The following is a 19001-nucleotide window of genomic DNA, read 5'->3' as shown; positions in this document are numbered from 1 at the left end:
GAGAGATCCGGAGATACTGGCTTTGAAGATGGAAGAAGGGGCCCTGAGCCAAGGACTGCAGCTCTAGAAGCTGGACAAGACAGGAGAGGAATTTCCCCCTAGAGCCGAAAGAGGAAGCATAGCTCTGCCAATACCTTGGTTTTGGGTTTTAAGCCACTGAAAGTTTTTCATCCCTTGAGGTCCAGAGCTGTAAGATAATAAATTGGTGTTGTTTTAAGCCACTGAAATTTGTGGTGATTCATTAGAACAGCAATAGGAAGCTAATGCCACTACTATGCTAGTTACAGTTAAGCTTTTTATGGTGGGCAGCCCTTCCCCAGAATCCATGAAGGAATCAGCTTCAGTAATCATCTCCTTCAGTGGTCCTGCTTTATGGCACTTGTTGCTTTATTGCTTAATCTTTATCTCTTTCTAAATGAAGATTTTTCAGTGGTAATCTTTAGACTGCATCTAATACATACTTAAACAAAGTAGCCATTCTGAGCTCAGAGTTGACTGTTGGGTCAGAAACCTTAGAAATATTAAGAAGACATCATTTTTATTTCAGGGCCAAGTTAAAGGGGATAGCTGGAGGGGATGAGTGTCACATTTCAGTGTCCACTGTACATCTTTACCGAGTTAGGAATTTCTGTTATTCATTTTGGTGCTCATCATACTTGACCCTCCCTATAAAGAATAATTGATTATTACTTCCGCCTCAACAATTATAAACTGGGAAGTAATGTGCTCAGAATCAGAAAACCAGTAAATGAGATAAAATTCAGGTTTGTCTAATGACAAGGTGCATACATTGTCCTATATTGCTATATATATATATATCCTATATGTCAGAATTGCTGCTGCTGCTAAGTCACTTCAGTTGTGTCCGACTCTGTACGACCCCACAGACGGCAGCCCACCAGGCTCCACAGTCCCTGGATTCTCCAGGCAAGAACACTGGAGTGGGTTGCCATTTCCTTCTCCAATGCATGAAAGTGAAAAGTGAAAGTGAAGCCACTCAGTAAGTGTCCGACTCTTTGTGACCCCATGGACTGCAGCCTACCAGGCTCCTCCGTCCATGGGATTTTCCAGGCAAGAGTACTGGAGAGGGGTGCCATTGCCTTCTCCGGTCAGAATTGCTACTCTAAACTAATCCTAGGGAGGAGTTCAGATCTAGACCAGGGCACATCCAATGGGTTTCCTTAGTTCTAAAGAGTCATAAGGAAGAACATACTGCTTCCAGATCACCCTTGACCTGGTGCACAGTGTGTAGGTTGGTCAGGTTCCTGAACTGCCCTGGAGACCTAGATTCTTCCCGCATGACTCTGGAGATGGACTTTGTTCTGTGTTCACCTGGGTTTCTCTATTCTTGTATATAACAGTTAAGCCCAAATCATTAACAAAACCTCTAAAACTAATTTAAAAGCAATTCTCTAGACTAAAGATGGATACCAGCATCCACAGTGAACACCCACATACAGTTTTTTGTGTTCCTGTGTGCTATACTAAACATAAAAAACAAAAAGTGGAATCATAACGAAAATATGAGATTAAACCAGCCAGTGTATAACAGAGTAGCAAGCAGAAGATCCCGAAGTTATCAGTAGATTTCCACAGTGGTCTTTGATTACAGTATGATTAAGGACCACAATTTTGTTTAAGAACCCATTTGGACCATATGAAAGTCATTTGCTTTTATTCCTTTTCATCCTCCTCCTCCTTGTCCTGCCTCTCTTCTTTCTCTTTCTTCCTTCTTTCATTTTCCCTTCCCTCTCCACTTCACAAACAATTTCTAACTTGCTGCTGGTGCTGCTGCTGCTAAGTCGCTTCAGTCGTGTCTGACTCTGTGCGACCCCATAGATGGCAGCCCACCAGGCTCCCCCGTCCCTGGGATTCTCCAGGCAAGAACACTGGAGTGGGTTGCCATTTCCTTCTCCAGTGCATGAAAGTGAAAAGTGAAAGTGAAGTTGCTCAGTTGTGTCTGACTCTTCGCGACCCCATGGACTGCAGCCTACCAGGCTTCTCCATCCATGGGATTTTCTAGGCAAGAGTACTGGAGTGGGGTGCCATCGCCTTCTCCGAATTTGTAACTTATGGACTTTTAAAAAATATTTTATTAGAACTTGAAAATAACTTTTAAATATACTAGTAGGTATAGAAAATAGAAGTCTGTTCCTTACTGAAATTCTTTAGAGATAGTGATCTAATTACAAGTATACCTAAATGTAGGTGGTTCCCTATTTCAGAAGTTTGAACTAGGAAACTATTGATTTATACAGATGGTTATTTGATGTCTGAATTATTTTACTACTAGATCAGAAGTCTGAAATCTTTTTCTATAAAAGGTCAGATAGTAAATATTTTAGGCTTTGGCTGACTACAAGGTTTTCGTCACAGTTACTAAGCTCTACCATCGTAGCATGAAAGCAACCAGTTGACGACACATAAGGGAGCGTGGCTCTGCTCCAGTAAAACTTCACTCATAGAAACTGAAATTTGAATTTCACATATTTGTTACACATCCATGAAACATTTTAACTTTGATTTTTTTATTTCCCCCAACAGTTTAAAAATGTGAAACCTGTTCTTGGCTCACAGGTTACAGAGAACAGGTGGCAGGTCAAATTCAGTCAGTACATTTGCTGACTCTGAACTAGATGACCTATTAGACAGTAGCATGTTTATTCTTATATTTGCATTACCATTCTATTTTTAAGAATATAGCACTGGAGTATTATAATTTGAAAGAACTTGATAAAAATTACATGTGCCATAAGGACTTACATAACATGTGATTTTCAGTTGCCAGCTCAACGGTTGTTGATTCTTTGTGGACAGAACTCTTAGTTGAGATTCTGTTCAGGCTCCTGGTGGTCGAGTTCTTCAGGGAAGGTGCTTTTTTCTTTCCTTCAACTTCAGGGGGTGGGTGTAGGCAAATCTTAATTGGTTTGATCCCATTTTAGTTCCATTGCCCTTGCAGTGGTTAATTTGAAAATGACAGCTTGGACAGTAAGATAGCACATGGGGAAGAATTTAATTGCATGCAATAGACTGAGCTTGGATAGGAAAATAAGTTTTTGACAACTGGAATTAAAATTAAAGTACCTAATAAATACTTCCAGCTTTACTTCATGTTGCACTGGCTTGTACAGATTACTATATTGACAAACATATTTCAAGAAAATAATTGTTTATATAAGATGGAATTTTAAAAATTTATTAGTTTTCTGAATTCAAGTATAGGAAATTTTTTCTTATACCAACATAAAATTATAAACTCTGGTAAAGACTGTTGTTTATTATGTTTTTTTCCTTATACATTTTTTATCCATTTATGAAGTATAAAAACAGCAACCCTATGCCAATAACCACAGAGGTTTTTTTAAATTTTACTTGTCCATGATAATCGGAAAGCCTGGATATTACAAACCTCGGTGTATGCTCACTATGCTCCGTTCTTTTTCGTGATTACTTACAGCCTGGCTTTGGGCCTAACCTCTTGGTTGGACTGCTTTCTAGATCGTTACTATTGATTTTATGGTCTCTGTATACCCCCTTTTAAAAACCAGATACCTTTTTTGACATTTCTGTATGTTTAACTCTTTTGCCCATTCTATCGGAAATTCTCTTTCCTAGTATTTGCTGGGATTGTGTCTCTGCAGTACCTTAGTGAAACCATTTTCAGTCTCCTCTACTGCTTTTGTTTTGGTCTTCTCTATTTCTTGGTGGTGACTCTTGTTTAAAAAAAAAAAAAAACAACACAGTGTTTATGATGCCTGTAAATAGTAGGCATGAGAATGATTTAGCCATAAATAGAAGCTGCACGTTGCTAAGTAGACACTATTTAGTAGAGATTGTCTTTTGATATAAAGCTAGGGTTAAAATTAATATTAAACAGTTTTTTAATTGGCAACAATTAGGTTTTTTTTAAGTACACACATGTATTTAATGCACTATATTGTTTTGTGTTCCTCTGTAAACTGTTTCTTTATGAATGTTTTGATTCCAGTTGTGTGCGTTTTTTTGTTTTTTTTTTTTTTAAGAAAGTACTCTATGAGCATCCTTATGCCTACATCTTGGCAAACTCTGTGAGTATATCCATTGTATAAATTCTTACTGGTAAAATTGTTAAATTATGGTGTATATGCATTGAAAAGTGTAGTAGGCATTGCTGAATAGCCTTTCTGAAAGCTTGTATCAGTTTGCACTTTTATCAACAGTATGAGTACCACTTTTTCCATATCCCCTCCAACAACAAACATAATGTTTGTTGATCTAATGGATGAAAAATATTTTCTTTACATTTTAATTTATGTTAATTATAAGTAAGGTTGAGCATCTTTTATATCAGTAATTTTCAACTGGGAGCAATTTATCCCTGTGCCCAGGGGACATTTGATACTGTCTGGAATTGGGGAGGCGAGGGGGGGGCTGTTAAAACTGGAAGCAGGTCTGGGAAGAGGATTCTTCTAGCATGCTGCTAAACATCCTACAATGCACACAGCGAAGTATTATCCAGCCCTAAATAGCAGTAGCACCAAGATTGAGAAACTCTGCTTAATATTATTCCATTTCCTCTTCTTTTTTGATTTATTATCTGTAATTCTTAAGTTATTGTTTGCTTTAGAGTTTATATGTACATTTTTTTAGTTCAACTTTGAGTAGTATTTTACTATTTCCTATATGGTATAAACACCTTGCTATAGTAAATTTCCATTTTTCTCTTCCTGGCCTTTGTGCTATTGTTTTAATACATTTTACTTCTATATATGTTATAGACCCCACTGTATATTATTATTATTTTACTTTAAACAGTAGATTACATTTTTTAAACAGCTTTAATGAATTATATTTACATTCTATGTGTATGCGTGCTCAGTCACGTCTGACTCTTTGTGACCCCGTGGACTGTAGCCCACCAGGCCCCTCTGTCCATGGGATTCTCCAGGCAAGAATACTGGAGTGGGTTGCCATTTCCTCCTCCAGGGGATCTTCCCAACCCAGGGATTGAACCCGTGTCTCTGGTGTCTCCTGCATTGGCAGGCAGATTCTTTACCACTGGCACTACCTGGGAGCCCCTATAATTTACATTAGATTGCACATATTTCAAATATACAATTTGATAAATTTTGACATGTATATACTTGTGAAACCATCACCATCAAAATAATGAACATATTTATCATCCTCTAAACTTTTCTCCTGTCCCTTGGTAATCCCTCCCTAGCCCCAGGCAACCAGTGATCTGCTTTCTGTCACTGTGGGTAAGTTTACATTTTTTTGATTTTATATAAATGGAATCATAAATTATGTACCTTTTTTGTCTGGCGTCTTTCATCCAGCATAATTATTTTGAGATTTATCCACGTGGTGTGTGTATCATTAGGAAAACATTCTTAATGACATATATTCCAGGTAATTGAATTGCTGTTATTAACAAGCATGCTGAATTCTAAAGTCACTTGATGTGTTCTTTGTTTTAGGTCATGACCATCCAAGGTGTGATAATCACATGAGAGCACTCTGCTCCAGATGTCATTTGACTCATCAAACAAAAATCTGCTTAAAAGCAAATATCCCTTTGACCAGAACCTTTCTTTATTCAATGGCTTGATGGATTTCCTTTACTCTGATTCAAACCAAAGCTATCCTTCTCAACCAAAACAAAAAAGGATCTTGCATGAGTCAATCCCAGGATGCCACTTTTACAGCACCAATGGGTGAAGAAAACCTCATGAATATCAATCACAGAGACTCAGAGAGCATCACTGGTGAGTCCAGTTTAATAAATGAAGTGCTCTTGCCTACAGGACAAAATGCATTTAAGACCCACCATGATGAAACTCAGCCTCTCTCTCCAGCCTTGTCTTCTCAAAGACCACTGAATTAATCTCTCCTTCCTCAGGTCTCCTATCACAATGGTCCCCAACCACAACTGGTTTCATGGAAGACAGTTTTTCCACAGATTGGGGCAGGGGTAGGAGCTGGTTTCGGGATGATTCAAGCATGTTAAATTTATTGTGCACTTTATTTCTATTAATATTACATCAGCTCCTCCTCAGATCTTCAGGCATTAGATCCCAGAGGTTGGGGACCCCTCTTACTACATTATCAGAATCTGCCTTGGGTGTTGTTCCTTATCTATGTTTGACTCCCTATATCTGTGAGCCCTGATCAGTAGAAACTGCGTCATACTCATCTCCCTTATCTTATCTTCCTATTCCCATCTTCCTATCTCCAAAAAGACAGAGTTGCTATCTATACCCTGCTGTCACTTAACAACAGTATCTGGCACATAAAGCTCTCAGGACATATAAGTTTGCAAAACAGGTACAACCCCATAAGTCCTCATCTGCAAGACTAAATTTTAAAAACTCTGTAGACCCAACTTTTTTTCTACACTTTGGTTCTAAAACTCATTGGTCCACAAAACCTGACCTGTTCAGTTATTTCTAGATTTATCCCACTTTGTTTGAATGTTTGTTTGCTGAAAAATGTATTAATGTATTTAAATATGGAATACTGCTACAAAACCAGTTGGAGGTGTTATATAACATGCAGTAAATGCACAGGACTACTTTTCTAAAACTCCATAAAATTCTGAAACGCATCTAAATCTGTAGGGTTTTTTCCCCATTTTTTATTCACCAGTACTGAGATATGTGTATTAAGATGCACCCATTTTAAGTGTAGAGTTTGGTTTTGACAAATATGTACACTCATGTAACCACCAGTACAATCAAGTTGTAAGATATTTTTATTATCCCCCCAAAGTTCCCTCATACCCAGATCTCTCCACCCTTCAACTGCTAACTCCAGTCAATGTGCTTTTTGTTACTATGGTAACAGAAAAAATTTGCCTTGTTCTGGAAGGTCATATAAATTAATCTGTCTTTTGTGTCTGGATTTTTTATGCAGCAAAGTGCTTTTGAGATTTATCAACATTGTGGTATGTGTCAGCAGTTCATTTGTTTTTATTGCCCAGTTACAACTACTAAACTCTGCTGTTATAGCAGTAAAGATGTCATAGATGATACATAAAAGAACATATATAATTGTTTCAATAAAACTTAATTTATAAAGCCAAGCAGAGGCAATAGGCTAGAGTTGGCTTCTGGGCCATAGTTTCCTGACCTCTTCACAACAACATAACACTTGGTAGCATCAGTGTTTTTTATTTTAACCATTCTAGTAGGTGTGTATCTGGTATCTTTGTGTGGTTTCAGTTTCTTTTTCCCTGAAGACTAATGATTTTCAGTCTCTTCTTGTGCTTATCGGCTATTTCTAGGTACTTGGAGTTTTCTATTTAAATCATTTGCTCGTTTTTTATATTTGTCCTACTGTTGAATTATAAATGTTCTTTATATATTCTATGTAAATTCTTTGTTAGGTAAAGGGGTACAAATATTTTCTTCCAGACTGTGATTTGCCTTTTCATCTACTTAATGATGTCCTTTGAAGAGCAAAAGTTTAAAATTTTGGTGGAACCAAGTTTATCAAGTTTTGCTTTTATAGTTCATATTTTTTGTGTCATTTCTAAGAAATCTTTGCATAGTTCAGAATCACAAAGATATCTCTTCAGTTTACCTTTAAGAGTTTTACAGTTTTTGCTTTTACGTTAAGGTCAACTGTCCATTTTATAATTAATTTTGAATATATAATCAAGTTAGGGTCCAGATTTTTTTCCCCTGTTAAATGTTTAATTGTTCCTGCACCATTTGTTGAAAACATTATCTTTTATGCTGTTGAATTACTTTGGTAATTTCATTGAAAAATCATTTGATTTTTATATGTGTGAGTCTGTTAATGAACTCTCCATTCTGTTTCTTTAATCCCCAAGTCTATCTTTACATAAATACTACAATGTTTTGATTACTATAACTCTATAGTAAATCATTTTATTACTATTTTTAATTTGTTTCTTTTCTTTCTTTTTACTTAAACTTTTATACAAATGATCCAATGCTAATTGTTATTTTTTGGAATTTAAGAAGTTATTAACAAATGCAAAGACAACACAGTGTTTGTACAATCTGGATTTTAAAAGCATTAATTTGGATTGGTCCTGTACAGAAATCTATAGTAAATCTTGAAATCAGGTAGTATACATTCTCCAACTTTGCTCTTCTTTTTAAAAACTTATTTTGGCCATTCTTGACCTCTCACATTTCTATATAAATTTTAAAACCAGTTTGTCAGTTTCAGCCAAAAAAGAGTGATGGAATTTTGAATGGAATGATACACACTTGATAGAAAATTGACATCTTAAGACTGTTAAGTCATCTAATCCATGAACATGATATATCCCTCCATTTATTTAGGTCTTCTTTAATTTCTCTAAATAGTACTTGCAATTTTTGTTACACAGGTCTTCCACATACTTTGTTAAATTTAATCCTACTTTTTTTTTCCTGCTACTATAAATAACATTGTTTATTCAATTTTATTTTCCAGGTGTTATTACTAGTATGTAGAAATGAAACTTATATATTGACTTTGTATTCTGCAACTTTGCTTAACTTAGTTTTATTAACTTTGTCTACATAAGTCAATGGTGTTCTGGGTTTTCTCCCTAGTCTTTTTTCATTTGAGATAGTTACCATTGCTGTGCCTTCAAGTCTACTTTTCTTTTCTTCTGGAGAGTGTCTAATGTGTTAATGTTATCCAGTGAATTTTTAATTTCTATATTGTACTCTAGTTCCGGGGGGCTTCCCTGGTGGCTCAGACGGTAAAGTGCATGCCTACAATGCAGGAGACCTGGGTTCAATCCCTGGGTTGGGAAGATCTCTTGGAGAAAGAAATGGCAACCCACTCCAATATTCTTGCCTGGAAAATCCCATGGACGGAGGAGCCTGGTAGGCTACAGTCCATGGGGTCGCAAAGAGTCGGACATGACTGAGTGACTTCACTTTGATCTTTCACTCTAGTTCTATTTGAATTTTAGAAGTATACTTTTCGTTTCTCTTTTCATCAAATTTAAGTTTTCCTCTTAAATCTTTGAGCATATTTATAATGGCTTTTAAAATTTTTCTCTTTACTAATTTTATCATTTTTGTCATTACTGGGCTTGTTTCTGTTGATTTATTTTCCAACTGGTAATGGGTTACAAATTGCTTATTCTTTGCATTTCTAGTAACTTGTTATCAGATATTTTCAATGTTAAATTGATATTTGAATTTCGTTGTCTTATTTGGAAAACTGTTATTTTGGCAGGTCCTTAAATTACTTGCTGATAAGATCAGTTCTTTTGAGTCTTGTTTTCAATCTTTGCTATCTGAGTTTGTAGATAACAAGACCATATTCCATTATGCTTTATTCTAGCATTAATTTAATTCTACTACTAGCAGGCACAACCCTTCTAGGATCTTTTGATTGTCTCAACTTTTCATTTTCTTGGGCTCCAGAATCACTGTGGACAGTGACTGCAGCCATGAAATTAAAAGATGCTTGCTCCTTGGAAGAAAAGCTATAGCAAACATAGGCAGCATATTTAAAAAGCAGAGACATTACCTTGCTGACAAAGGTTCATCTAGTCAAAGCTATGGTTTTTCCACTAGTCATGTATGGATGTGAGAGTTGGACCATAAAGAAGGCTGAGCACCGAAGAATTGATGCTTTTGGACTGTGGTGTTGGAGAAGACTGGAGAATTCCTTGGACTGCAAGGAGATCAAACCAGTCCATCCTAAAGGAAATCATTCCTGAATATTCATTGGAAGACTGATGCCGAAGCGCCAGTACTTTGGCTACCTGATGTGAAGAGCTGACTTATTGGAAAAGACCCTGATGCTTGGAAAGACTGAAGGTGAGAGGAGAAGGGGACGACAGAGGATGAGATGGTTGGATGGCATCATCGACGCAAAGGACACAAATTTGAGCAAACTCCAGGAGATGGTGAAGGACAGGGAAGCCTGGCATGCTGCTTTGCATGCTTTGCATGGGGTTGCAAAGAGCTGGACATGATTGAGCGACTGAACAACAACACTGTTCATTAGGTTTTTACACTCTGTCTAGATGAAATTCAAGCCTTTCTTAGCTTTGCATAGGAGAGGAACATAAGAAAGATATGAAGATGTGGAGGAAAATACGAATGTAATGAGAACAGATCACTTCGAGGCCGAAAAACAAGAGGAGATTGAATTTAAATGAGGCAGTGTGGCTAGAAAGAAGTGAACACAAGAAAAGAACATTTGGAGGATAAAAATTTTAGGATTGGACAATTAGGAAATCACTAAATAGTACATTATCAGAAATGCAGAAGCAAATAGAAGGTGCTAGTCTGAAGGATATTATTCAAATCTACTAAACCATGACTGTATACCCATTTTGGAAGTAGGCAACTGGTAGTCTTGAATTTTCACAGAATTTCATTAATGCTTATTAAAATAAAATGTATATGGAATAGTAGTTATTTTAATGAATATTAATTTTGTTCATCACTTGCATTATACCCTTGAGTGTCTAAGAGTTTGTTTTTAGCTCTGCATGTATTTATAGTCAACTTCTCTTCCTGCACATATATTAATAATAATATGTATGTCATATATTCATGGCAGGAAAAACATTTGAATAGTCACATAGAATTCATAGTAATATTATTTGGATGTATTTTTGGAGTTCTTATTTAACGATCTGCTAAGGGTTGAGAGGAGCTTCTTCAGACCCACATTTAAGGTTTTAAATGTACCTCATATCTGTGATTGTGTACCTTATGTTTTGGTTATGAAGCCACTGCTTGTCTTTCTATATGGATAGGATTTTCTAGTATGTCAGCCTCCTCATATTTGATTAATGTCAGCCTCCTCATTTTTGAATTAAAGTCAAGTAGTTGAAATTTACTTTTTTAAGGTACATTTTCTAAAAATAAACTTTGTTGTTCTTTGCCAGAGTTAGAACATGTTTCTCTGTGCCACCCACAAAGGAAATACCCGATGTCTTTAAAAAATGAGAGGGTTGAGATGACATCCTGTATTTTCTGTATTTTAAGCCCTAGTATTTTAAGCATATTAAAAAGGGTAACTTTTTTTTGTAAACTGCTAAAGTAAGAAGGTGTTAAATGATGAGCAGCATTTGGAATAAGAAGCCAGGAGCAAACACATAAAGATAGAGAAGCCCAAGTGTGTTCAGAGAAGCATATGCAAGGACAGTTAGAGATGTGCAGGTGAGAGTAGTGATGTAAAAGATATTCAAGACTTTAAATGTATCACATCTTTAAAGTAAAAGTGATTAAGTACTTATTCTAGTACCAATGTAGGACACTGTGCTGGAATGTTAACATTACTGTTTAACATTTAACCAGTAAATATTAATTTTTTTATATCTTCTGGGAGAATATAGTAAAATGTGCTGGAATGTTAACATTACTGTTTAACATTTAACCAGTAAATATTAATTTTTTTTATAGCTTCTGGGAGAATATAGTAAAATGTAACTTTTCCATATTTTGAAGAATCCTTCCACAGAGGTCAAATTCTATTATTGAAGAACGTATCGTTTTATTCCTTTTGAACTCACTATTTTCTGCTGGTTGTCTTGTTGCCTTTTTTCCCTCAAATGTTATGAGTTATTTGAGATTACATGTCTTTTAAGTGGCACTAAATAGATTGATAAGGAGGAAATAAATTTTAAACCTAAAGCCATAGTTATATTCCCTAAGCAATATAGAATATAATTAAAAGTCATGGTATTATTTTTACTGTGGAAGTTCTTATAGTAAAGAAACCTAGAGAAAGACCAACTGGAATTCCAGGATACAGCAATAAAAATCATTGGTGACATGATCTTGACTAATGTTTCTTGATTGTCTTACTTTCACAGAACTAATTTCACTGATTTTTCTCTGTAGCCTAGTAAATTGGAATATATTAGATTCATTTACATGGAATCTTCTCCTCAGATGTCTGCTCCAATGAAGATGTCCCTGAAGTTGAGCTTGTGAGCCTGCTAGAAGAACAACTACCCCAGTATAAGCTCAGAGTGGACTCTCTATTTCTTTATGAAAACCAAGATTGGACTCAGTCCCCACACCAGCAGCAACATGCATCTGACACCCTCTCTCCAGTACTTGCTGAAGAGACTTTCCGTTATATGAGTGAGTATTTGAATTTATCCATTGAACTAAAGATCATGAGTGTCTTGTTGACTTTAACAATATTTGACAATCCTAAATGTTGTTTAGTTTGTACCTACTTTAATTCAAACTGCTTTAACAACATGAAGAGATGACTCTAATTGTGTTGTGTCTGAACGCAGCAAGTTTATAATTTTTAAGAATCTGAGTGTCCAGGGTTGTGAGCATACCCAGAGGTTTCCATTTCTCTCCTCTTTTCCTTCATACTTTCCTCAGACTGAGTAGAAAGGGAAACTTTTTTTTAAAAAAGTAGTGAACGTGTTTCAAATTTTAATATCCCTTTATATTTGTTATCTTAATAATTTAATATTTAGTCTGTTAAACTGACATAGTCACAGGAACTTGTCAAGTCATTAAGAAACATAGTTCCTGGATACATAAGTAGTTTTAATAATGCCAAGGAGAAATACATGCATACTATATAGTCATCTTCATTATTTACATAAGGATTCAGAGAGAATATTTCAGTGAGAAACTAAGTCAGCTATGTCCTAAACATAGATTTGTTTTATCCCACACTCTTAAAAAATGACAAAATTAAATAGAACACTCTTTTAACTTTAAAATATAGAGATTTGTTGTTGTTGTTGTTTTTGACCTTATTCCAAAAATCTGCCTTCAGTCTGAGCTTACCTTTTTTTAATGCATTCACTATAAAGATGTTGTATGCATAATAGCTATTAGAATACATAGTGAGTCTCTGAGTTCAATATTGATATATTTATAAAACTATTTTCATTTGAATTAGATATGAGATTGCATCAGCTCCTAGATATTTGCCTAGTGAGGGCTTCCATGTTTTTAAAGATTCTAGCTGGAGAATGTTGTGAAATCATTTTCATAGTAATCATTAACTTTTAATGGTACTTTCCTACAACCAGGTTACTTACTGCTCAGAAAAAAGAATTTTAAACTTTGTTTACACTTGAATTAGGAACTGAAATAAAACTGTTTCTGTACAGTTTATTCTTTTAAGTAGCTGAATATTAGGGCTCTTAAGGTTTTCTTAACTTTCTAGTTTGAGAAATTACTTACTTGAGATTTCTGGAAAATACTTTTTAAAAGGAACATTTTTAGATTCCATTTTCTTTTGTGCCATGAGTTTTTAGATTTGTGAGAAATTTTCAAACTGGACTTTCATCGGGATAAATTTAGGTCATTATTTTCATAAAGTGGTACAGAAAGTGCTCTTAGTTTACATGTTCTTTGTTCTATACATCACTGGAGGGGGCAGGGAGGGGAGACTAGCTAGAAAGATGTTTTAGGTTATGATTTAATGGAGTTGCTGTTAGGATGAATTTTACATAAAAAGACTAGAAAATAAAAGGTAAACAGATTCTAAAATACTTGGTTTAAAGGTAAACAAGAGTGTAATTAAAACTAGAGATTAATAGGATGTTACAAGATCCATACTTCCAGGATCTGGAAAACTGTCCTATTCCTTTCATCTAATGGTACTATTTTCATGTCAACAATTTGAAAATTAAACTACATATGATTTACTAAGATCATGAAGCAAATAATTAGGATTATCATTGGTTCACTAATACTTTTTCTGTGTAACTGCATGCTTAGTTGGTAAGTCATACCCAACTCTCTGCAATCCCATGGACTGTAGCCCACCAGGCTTCTCTGTCCGTGGGATTTTCCAGAGTAGGTTGCCATTTTCTCCTTCAGGGGATCTTCCCAACCCAGGAATTGAACCTGTGTTTCCTGCATCTCCTGCATTGGCAGGCAGATTCTTTTTAATCAATGAACCACCTGGGAAGCCTACTTTTTCTCTATATTGTACTTTAATTTCACTGTTATTTTAAAGTTATCAATTCTTTGGGTTAACAGTTCACACAAATATAAATAGACTTCATTATGAAGTTGTATCTTATGAATGTAAAAGATAAATGATTTACTTTATTTAGCAAATTGACCAAGGTCTTAAAAAGCATGATACAAACCATTCTCTCACCTTTTTCCACTGTTTTCTGTCCCCCTGAGATGTCAAGATTTTTTGGTTTTGAATATTTACTATGGACACTGGCAAGTGATCCTAGGGTTCAGCTCCCTGGTTCTGTTTCAGCCCCTTCATGTCCCTAGTTCCCTCACATGGCAATAGACACGTGCTCATTAAAATGAATTATGACAACTAATAAAAAGAGGTGCCAAGCAGAGGCACTTTCTTTCTTAGTTTACACAAAGAAGTTCAAAGCACCATAAGAAAATAATGAAATTTGGAAGGAAATGGGAAAGTTTTGTGATAGGAACCTGTCTCACATGAATAAAAGGATCCTGGTTGTTCTCTGAAGCCCCTTCCAAACCAGAAAGAGTTTGCTTTCATGTGTTTTAAAAGTAAACAATGGATGGGTCCAGAAAAATACTTCCCTCCTAGTCCCTGCCATGGGCTTCCCTGATGGCTGAGTGGTAAAGAATCCACGTGCGATGCAGGAGACACAGGAGATGCAGGTTGGATCCCTTGGTTGGGAAGATCCCCTGGAGGAGGACATGGCAACTCACTCCAGTATTCGTGCCTGAAGAAGCCATGGACAGAGAAGCCCGGTGGGCTACAGTCCATTGGGTAACAAACAGTCGGACATGATTGAAGTGACTGAGCACACATGCAGTCCCTGCCATAGACACACAGTTTAAGATACTCAAAGAAGGTTTTGCTTGCAGGGTTTTCTAATTTTATTAAGAGAGTCCCACAGTGACATGTGGGACAAGCAGTGCAATCAGATCACACCATGACAGAAAGTACCATTTGTTCATGTGAAGGCTCAAAGTAGAAACCTGATCTGCTTTTCAGGGTATTTTTTATTTGGGAATAAAAGATCACCTTACCACTTCTTAATGCATAAGGAAAGGAGGGGTGGTTATATAAGTATATTTAAGGCATAAACGTCACTTGGTACTTGTTAAAAACACAGATCCTGTGTCCCCATCTCAGATCTACTGATTCAGAAACTCTGGGGGTGGGGCCTAGTCTGTTTAAATTAAATAAGTCCTCCTGCTGGTGCTGATGCACACAGATTTGAGAACCAGTGATCGGAAGCATTGTCACCAAAACTGGCCACTTCACAGTGACATTAAATGGAGAAGTTGAGAAACGAAGGAGGGTACAGAATTTTGCAGAGAAGTACAGTTTTAGAGATTATTACTTCTGGTTGGTAGTTATACTTTTCCTCTGCCCTTGAAACTCATTAACCTTTACCTGCAGGAAGGAAATACAACAGGTAATTCTCAGGAAGCAATAATCATAAATCTAGTCATAGAGGTGAGCGGATTTATAATTCCTTTTGACCAGTTCCATGGAAGAATTAAGTCATTTGCCCTAAGACATCTATTGTAGAATGAGTTACCTTATCACTTATACATCATGTCCTATCTAGGTATTATTAGTGAGAAAATTGTTTCTCAAATCATTATCTGTGGGGCTTAATTCTCTCCTGGAACCCCATTGAGAAAGGCTGTCCTAGATGGAACATATGATCAGCCTCCTTTTTGTTCCATCTCAGTTCTTTTGAAGACAGTTTTTTGTATTGCAGAAATGTTCTCTGTATTATAGTAGCAAAAAACACTTCTCTGGAGTTAAAACCTCAAAACCTGTCTGTAGTTACCAGGAGCTATTTCAGCTTTTACTCTGTCATGCAGAAACTGTTTGTGTTTCTTTTTTTTTTCATGTGGAAGAATTGGAGAGTGATGAAAGATCAGAAATCTTTTAAAAATTAAATAATTGTGGTAAAAACTCTAGACCTTGAAAAAGGACATTTGAGAGAACTATTCAGGCACCATCTCATGTAAATAACAGGGATATCAAAATGGGTCAACATTGGCATTTCCCATCCTGAAAATGATTGGGTGGAGTTGGTATAAAACTATGTGTTATAAAGTAAGAATTAGTAAAAAAAAGAATTAGTGACAAAAAAACATCTCCCCCATGTTTTTTCAGGAACACTGGACATTAATTAACAACCTTCATAAACCAAAAGTGTTCTATAAAAATGTTTATCATCTCTCTGATGAGTAATTCTTTCTTAGACTGGAAACAAGCACAGAGCATTGGTAATTTCTGTACCATTTTGCATTTTTATTTTAACCTCTGAGAACTGAAGGGAAAGTAGAATTTGATAGGATTAATTATAATAAAGTCAGTCTGTTTGGCCCTGCATTCATGGTTACAGAATTAAAGTGAGGAATTAGTCTATTGCTTTGAAAGCATTTAATCACCATGCCTAAATGCTAAGAGAACACTTAAGAGCCTTGCCCTGAGTGCTTTTGGAATCATTCCAAGCAGCCTATCTTTATCAGGAGTATTGTGTTAAGGAAAAGAAGACAGAACTGATTAGGCTGCAGAGAAGGATACTTTGTGTTCCTTTATCAATTGAGCAACTCTGTGCAGTTGAGGTAGCCCAGCCATTGGGCTTGGTGGTCTACAGACTAAACAAACTGGAGAATTCTGGTTGCATTATCTAACTTTTTTGTCATAGTAAATACTTAAGCATTTGAAAATTCATTTTTCCCTTTTGGAGCCTTTTAAGAAGCGCTGCTGATTTCAGTGTTGACCATCTGGTGATGTCCATGTGTAGAGTCTTCCTTGTGTTGTTGAAAGAGGGTGTTTGCTATGACCAGTGCGTTCTCTTGGAAGAATTCTATTAGCCTTTGCCCTGCTTCATTCTGTACCCCAAAGCCAAATTTGTCTGTTACTCCAGGTGTTTCTTGACTTCCTATTTTGGCATTCCAGTCCCCTGTAATGAAAAGGACGTCTTTTTGGGGTGTTAGTTCTAGAAGGTCTTGTAGGTCTTCATAGAACCATTGAGCTTCTTCAGCATTACTGGTTGGGGCATAGACTTGGATTACTGTGATATTGAATGGTTTGCCTTGGAAACGAACAGAGCTCATTCTGTCGTTTTTGAGATTGCATCCAAGTACTTCATTTCAGACTGTTTTGTTGACTATGATGGCTACTCCATTTCTTCTAAGGGATTCCTGCCCATAGTAGTAGATATAATGGTCATCTGAGTTAAATTCACCCACTCCAGTCCACTTTAGTTTGCTGATTCCTAGAATGTCGATGTTCACTCTTGCCATCTCCTTCCTGTTTGACCACTTCCAATTTGCCTTGATTCATGGACCTAACATTCCGGGTTCCTATACAATATTGTTCTTAACAGCATCAGACTTTGCTTCTATCACCAGTCCCATCCACAACTGGGTGTTGTTTTTGCTTTGGCTCCATCCCTTCATTCTTTCTGGAGTTATTTCTCCACTGATCTCCAGTAGCATATTGGGCACCTACTGACCTGGGGAGTTCATCTTTCAGTGTCCTATCTTTTTGCCTTTTCATACTGTCCATGGGGTTCTCAAGGCAAAAATACTGAAGTGGTTTGCCATTCCCTTCTCCAGTGGACCACATTCTGTCAGAAACAGTGGCTGAGTTTATTTTGGGGGGCTCTAATTTCACTGCAGATGATGATTGCAGCATGAAATTAAAAGACACTCTATGGAAGGAAAGTTATGACCAACCTAGACAGAATATTAAAAAGCAGAGACATTACTTTGTCCATAAAGGTCTGTCTAGTCAAGGCTATGGTTTTTCCAGTAGTCATGTATGGATGTGAGAGTCGGACTATAAAGAAAGCTGAGCACCGAAGAATTGATGCTTTTGAACTGTGATGTTGGAGAAGACTCTTGAGAGTCCCTTGGACTGCAAGGAGATCCAACCAGTCCATCCTAAAGCAGATCAGTCCTGGGTGTTCATTGGAAGGACTGATGTTGAAGCTGAAACTCCAATACTTTGGCCACCTGATGCGAAGAGCTGACTCATTTGAAAAGACCCTGATGCTGGGAAACATTGAGGGCAGGAGAAGAAGGGGACAACAGAGGATGAGATGGTTGGATGGCATCACTGACTCAATGGACATGGGTTTGGGTAGACTCCAACAGTTGTGATGGACAGGGAGGCCTGGCGTGCTGTGGTTCATGGGGTCACAAAGAGTCAGACACAACTGAGTGACTGAACTGAAGAGCTGCTCTTTTTTTATTGCAAAGATAACATTTGTTCTTCATTGAAAATTAGCAAAAAGCTGACAAGAGAACAACAAAGCAACTATAATCCATACTCAGAGATCATCACTATTAACATTTTGATGTATGTTCTTTCAACCTCTCTTGTGTATAGATATGTATAAATATGCTGTTAAGTCACTTCAGTCGTGTCCGACCCTGTGCCACCCCAGAGACGGCAGCCCACCAGGCTCCCCCGTCCCTGGGATTCTCCAGGCAAGAACACTGGAGTGGGTTGCCATTTCCTTCTCCAATGCATGAAAGTGAAAAGTGAAAGTGAAGTCTCTCAGTCGTGTCCGACTCCTAGCAACCCCATGGACTGCAACCCACCAGGCTCCAATGCCCATGGGATTTTCCTGGCAAGAGTACTGGAGTGGGGTGCCATTGCCTTCTCCGATGTATAGATATACTCACACCTTAAAAACAAAATCAGGACCTATGTTGTTTTATAACTTGTGTTCACAGATAAGTACTCTAATATTTCATCAGATAAGAGCCTTTTGATCTTGGTGGTACTATGGTAGAAAAAGCAACATGGTGTAAAGAGCCCATCATTGAGAATGAGCAGACCCAAGTTTTTTCTTAGGACCTTGTGAGGTGGAAGCTGCTATCACCTCCTTATTATATCTTGGCTTTGCCACTAATAGTTTGCTTTGCCATCTTAGACATGTCACATAATTCCTCTCAGTCAGGTTTCCTCATATAAGAAAATGAGATCATTAAAGGAGATATCTTCTTAAGGTTCAGCTTGAAAGTATCAGACTTTGACAGATGGTTAGCATTTATAGGAAATATATTTTAGTTTCTCCTCACTAAAACATATTTTATTCCAGGCATTTC

At 36.8% G+C, this 19001-nt stretch overlaps 1 protein-coding gene across 2 annotated transcripts in view; it reads left to right on the top strand.

Moving 5' to 3' along the window:
- The window catches only part of TRAK2 (trafficking kinesin protein 2), a 76248-nt gene that overhangs the window by 24171 nt on the left and 33076 nt on the right, over positions 1–19001 (top strand). For both annotated transcript variants that reach the window (XM_055573103.1, XM_055573102.1), the window contains 2 exons: positions 5463–5750; positions 11874–12068. In XM_055573103.1, the coding sequence (XP_055429078.1) occupies positions 5660–5750; positions 11874–12068 (286 nt within the window). In that variant the 5' untranslated portion in view covers positions 5463–5659. The remainder of the gene's footprint in view (positions 1–5462; positions 5751–11873; positions 12069–19001) is intronic.

This window comes from Bubalus kerabau, chromosome 3 (assembly GCF_029407905.1).
Source record: "Bubalus kerabau isolate K-KA32 ecotype Philippines breed swamp buffalo chromosome 3, PCC_UOA_SB_1v2, whole genome shotgun sequence".
Taxonomy (NCBI): domain Eukaryota; kingdom Metazoa; phylum Chordata; class Mammalia; order Artiodactyla; family Bovidae; genus Bubalus; species Bubalus kerabau.
The sequence above is the reverse complement of the archived record's forward strand: the minus strand, read 5'-3'. Positions and strand labels throughout refer to the sequence as shown.